The following is a 5,179-nucleotide window of genomic DNA, read 5'->3' on the forward strand; positions in this document are numbered from 1 at the left end:
CAGACTCTTGATGGCGGCCGTCACCATCTCAGAGGTGCGCGGGTGCGCAGGCTTGGCGCGCGGCTTCTTCGCAGACGACGCAGACTTGGCCTTCTTCGTAGTGCCGGTGGCGGCGGGTGCCGCAGCAGTCTCGTTCGTAGCCGCCTGATCTGCCATTTCGACGACGCGCGTAACACACAGCGAGAGCGAGAGCGAGAGCGAGCGGGACGGCAGGCACGCAAGCACAGCACAGCAGCGGAGCAGAGAATCACTTTTTTTTTTTTTTTTTTTTTTTTTTTTTTTTTTTTTTTTTTTTTACCTGTGTGGTGTCGTTGCCGAAGTGCTACCGCCTTTGGCGGCTGGACTTCCAAGGGTGAGAGGTAGGTTTGTACATCTTTATTGTTATCTTTTGTAGGACTTTGGGCTCACAGGGGTCCTTTTTGCCCGACATACCTTTGCTTCACTTTTCATTGTGTTGTGAGTGCCCTAGGGACCTTGACTTTATGCCATGGTTCAGGTTGGGTGGTTGCGACTCCTTCAAGTTGTCTCGTTGATACCCTTAAGTCGTCTATTTTGTTGATGAGACGCTGGACGTGTAGTTGGATTACTTGATCTATTGTTGAGACCTGCAGTTCATCATGTAAAGATATAATTCGGGACCACCTGGGCGTTTTGAGTATGATTCTTAGACACCGGTTTTGTAGTCGTTGTAGTTTGCGGATGTTGGTGGTGGATGTGATTCCCCACGTAGCGCAGCCATATAGCATCATCGGGAGTATTGTCGCGCGGTAGATGCGTAGCTTTGTTGCTACGTTTAGGTCAGTGCTTGCTAAGAAGGGGTATAGTCCATGGATGGCGCGAATGATTTTGAGGCTTTTATCGTTGATGTGGGCTGAGAATGTGAGTTTATGGTCCAGGGTGACCCCTAAATATTTCGTCGTGGTGGACCATTCGATGGCGTGGTCATTGATCTGGAGGCGGCGGTGAAGAATCGGTCTCCGGCGAGTGAAGAGTATGGCCTTCGTCTTGAGTGCGTTGATCGTGATTTTGTTGTCAGTTGCCCACAAGAGGAGGATATCGATCTGGTGCTGCAAGCGGGTGATGGCTGTATCTAATGAACGGCTACTGGTAAGAAGAGCCGTATCATCAGCGAATTGTGCGAGCATGATGTTCGGCAGTTTGGGCATGTCATTCACGTAAATGGTGAACAGGATGGGCGAGAGTACCGATCCTTGCGGTATGCCGTCTGAGAGAGGTTTGGTGTCTGAGTGTTGTTCGGCCTGTTGGACGTAAAAACGGCGGTCGGTCAGGAAGCTGTCGATGATCTTGATGTAGCAGTTTGGGATGTCGGTGGTGTTCCGGAGTTTACTTATGAGCTTCTCTCGCCACACCTTGTCAAAAGCTTGTTGGACATCCAGGAAAATGGCTGCTGTATAGTGGTTGAGGTTGATTTGGTTTGTAAGGTGTTCCGAGATCCGGAGCAGCTGGATTTCAGCGGAAAGTTTGGGTTGAAAGGCAAATTGGTCAGGTCGAATGACGTCGTTTTCCAAGAGGGGCGGCTTGATGCGGGCCAAGATGACACGTTCAAACGTTTTGCCCATCGTGGAGAGGAGACTGATTGGTCGGTGGTGCTCAGGCTGGAGTAGGTCCTTACCCGGTTTCGGGATGGGTATAATCTTGGCCAGTTTCCATTGTGGTGGGAAGTGCTCCTTCAGCAGGCATTCGTTGAATATTCTCGTAAGTAGCACTAGCGGTTTCCGTGGGAGGTGTTTTAGGTGGTCGTTCGATATTCCGTCAGGCCCAGGAGCTGATGTGGAGTGTAAGTGCCTGAGAATGCGACGAATTTCCCTTGGCGACGTCAGTTCTGGCCGGTCTCCGCTGGGGTGTTGTCTTATGTGGTGTGCCTCTGCCCGAGTGCGCGCGTCCTCTTCCTCATCGTTCTCAAAGTCTGCAAAATTCAGGCGTGATTGCGTTTCGTAAGTTTCCGCGAAAAGTTCGGCCTTTTGGAGGTTGTCAAAGATTAGGTTGGTGCCATCCGTGAGCGCCGTTTGTGGTGGCTTGGGTTTCTTGATATTACGGATGAGTGCCCATTCATCGCGCGATAGGTGTTGGATTTGTGCCATCCGGTCCTCCCATAGTTCGGCGCGCCATTCCTTGCAACGCCACGTGAGTTCTCTGGAGAGCTGGTGCATTTCTCGTCTATATGCTGGGTTGCGAGTATGTTGCCATTTTTTACGGGCTCGATTCTTCAAATATTTCAAGTCTTGCAGTGCCGGCGGCAGTGGGTCGCGATATGGTGTCGAGAAGAGTAACTTCGTGGAGGCCTGGTGAGCGGCCTTCTTGATTTTCGAAGTCAGACGAGTGATGGCGTCGTCGAGTTGCTCCGGTGTTGCTAATGGCTCCGTGGGGCGCACATTGTTGTTTAGCCACCTGGCGAAGGATATCCAGTCTGTGCAGACTTTCGTTTTCGGTGGCAAAATTGGAAGAGCTCCAGACAGTGTTCCGAGAACAGGTTGGTGATCAGAAGTCAAGTCATTGATCGTCTGGAGTGACAGATCGGGATTCACGTTTTTGATTATGGCCACATCTAGGACATCCGGCTGATGGCGTGGAACAGTAGGCAGGTAAGTCGGTTCTTCAGGACCTTGTGTGAATGCTTGGAGCCGAACTTCAAGTTCGTAGAGACGGGTGCCTTTGGCGTTCGTCTGCCGCGAGTTCCATGCTACATGCTTCGCATTAAGATCCCCACAAAGGAGGACTCTGTCGTATCGATCAAAGATGGAGATAAAGTCTTCATCTGTGAAGGCTGCGCCAGGGCTCAAGTAGGCTGCGACGAACGTGAGCTTCCCGTGTATGGTGGCGATCGTGACTGCTGTGGCTTCAAGACTCGTCATGGCAGGCAAGGTTTCGAGAGAGTGAGTGAGGGAAGATCGCAGGTAGATTGCTGTACCTCCACCGCGCCGATTGTGGCGGTCAGTGCGGTATCCCACCATGTTGCGAATGTTGAAGGTTTGGGTGGGTCGCAGATGCGTTTCGGACAATAGTAGCACATCAATTTTGTGGTGTTCGACGAAGTCGGTGAGTTCTACTTTCTTGGGAGCGACGCCGTTGGCGTTAAAAAAGCAGAATGTAAGGTTTCTGTGTTGATGCCGCTCTTGATCCATGTTAGTCGGTGAAAAAGGCCATGATTCCTTCCAGTAGAGTGAGTAGTTTGGATAACAGATCCGGTGCGTCGTTGAATTTGCGAGCTGTATCTGCTAAGATGGCAAAGAAGTTCTTGGTTTTTAGTAAGTTGATGATGGAGCCCATGTTAGATAGCGCGGCGATGATATCGGACAGTCCGAGGGCGTTGTCCGTGGATCGTTGCTGCTGTTGTTGCTGGCGAAGATCGTGCAGTCGTTGGCGCGCCGTGTTTTTCGGTCGAGTTGGTTCTTGCTGGGTTGGTGTTTGAAATAACGACGATGCAGCCGTCCAGGGTGTTCGGAGAGATGGGAAGTCCTTCGGAGTCGCCGCAAACGACGGCTGTGGTGGTTGTTGGGGCTCCTTGGATGGTGGAGGTCGCAGTTGGTAGGCGTGTATCGCCTTCTGAAATTCAGGGCAACCACGCCAAGTCCCAGGGTGGCCTTCTTGGCGACAGTTTGCGCAGATGGGTGGTTCTGTTCGTGGCTTGGTACAATCCTTTGCGTGGTGGTGGCCGCCACAGCGTACACACCTGACCGGCATCTGACAGTACCGGCCAGTGTGGTTGAATTTGAGGCATTTCTTGCACTGGGCAGGCCCATCAAGTGGCTTGTAGTCTTCCACCTTAATTCTGGTATGGAAGAGGTATTGTATGTCGTAGATGGTGCGGCTTTTCTGTCCATGTGGCAGAGATACACAGTAAGCCGACTGTGGAATCAGTTTCTTGGAGGTCAGGTCTCGTTTCTTGAACTGGTGTACGTTCGTGACTGTGAATTGCATGTGGCGAAGTTCGGCGGCGAGTTCGTCTTCGGTAATTTCCTCTGGGATATTCTTTAGGACCACTTGGAGTTCTCTGTCTTCTGCTGCTTGGTGGGTGAAATAGGGCATGTTGATGGAATGGAGGTAGTCCAGTGCTGCTCGTTGGTCTGCCAGCGTTTCAAAGTGGTATTTGATCTGATTATTTTTGTAGATCGCCTTGAGTGGTCCGCTGATCTTCTGCTTTAATTGAGCGTTTAGTTCCAGGTATTTTCCGGTGTAGTTGATTGTCACAGGTGGTATTCTCGGTTTCGGCGGCGGCGGAGCTGTGGCGTCCGGAGTATTTGTGTCGTTAGGCTGAGGCTGGTGTTGGTCTTCCATTGCTGGGTCCTGTTGCTGTAGCGGTGCGTAGTAGTTGGTGGTGGGTACAGCTCGTTGTTCCGTCTGCATGGGGGTATTTTCTTCGGCTTTCCTGCGTTTGGTGCCTTTCCGGCGGCGTCTGACTTCCTGGAATGGTGCATCAGAGTCGCTGGATTCGTCCTGATAGTCCATGGCATTGTGTTGTTCCGTCGGATTGTGACTCTTCGTTCGGCAGTCGTCAGAAGATGAGTTGCCACTGGTGGTGGGGCCGTCCTGCTCCCGCCGTCTTGCGAGTTCCTTTACTCGTGCGTCGCGGTCGCGGCGGAGTTGTTCCAGTTTCTCTTGAATCATCGCAGTGCATAAGTCTTCAGGCGTGGGGGCCGGTGGGGCGGGGTGTCGCGGTCGAGCGCCCTGAGTGGTCCTGCTCGCGAGTTCTACCTCAGCCCTGTGTGTCTGTTCTGGCCTAGAGGAACGCGGGCTTGCCACACGCGGGTGGGGCCCTGGCTCCTCGTCGTCCCCTACTCTGTTCATCCTACAAGTGCGGCTAGTCCGCACTATCTTGCCTACACTCTATGTCGGTCCTGTAACACGACAAATTGCTTAGTACTCGCTAAGAAGCAAGTGAATCGCAGAGTTTTGGTAGCTCTCGATAGCGGCGAGTCGCACAAGGCTTCCACACGCACTACGATCGCTAAGGGACTCCAACCCTTTCTTGCAGAGAATCACAAGGGCCCAGCCAGTGTCGCGGGCGGGCGCGGACGGCCGAGAGAGCGGCCGCCACTCTGCGCGCCGCCGCGCCGCGCCTCCCGCGCTTGCTACCGCCCAACGTCCGACAGCCTGTGCGGAGCAGCCCCAAACCTGCGCCACAACCGCCCGCGCCTTTCAAACCACCGAGGATGGGGCT

At 53.0% G+C, this 5,179-nt stretch overlaps 1 protein-coding gene across 1 annotated transcript; it reads right to left on the bottom strand.

Annotated features, from left to right (window-relative positions):
- Nucleotides 1–3,144: 3,144 nt before the first annotated feature.
- On the bottom strand, nt 3,145–4,626 carry LOC126439241 (activating signal cointegrator 1 complex subunit 2 homolog). The gene is made up of 2 exons (XM_050090555.1): nt 4,210–4,626; nt 3,145–3,564 (listed from the first exon to the last, which is right to left on the bottom strand). The coding sequence occupies exons 1-2, from the start codon at nt 4,624–4,626 to the stop codon at nt 3,145–3,147; spliced, it is 837 nt and encodes a 278-aa protein (XP_049946512.1).
- Between the last annotated feature and the right edge of the window lie 553 nt (nt 4,627–5,179).

The sequence above is a fragment of the Schistocerca serialis genome, unplaced genomic scaffold (assembly GCF_023864345.2).
Source record: "Schistocerca serialis cubense isolate TAMUIC-IGC-003099 unplaced genomic scaffold, iqSchSeri2.2 HiC_scaffold_1297, whole genome shotgun sequence".
Taxonomy (NCBI): domain Eukaryota; kingdom Metazoa; phylum Arthropoda; class Insecta; order Orthoptera; family Acrididae; genus Schistocerca; species Schistocerca serialis.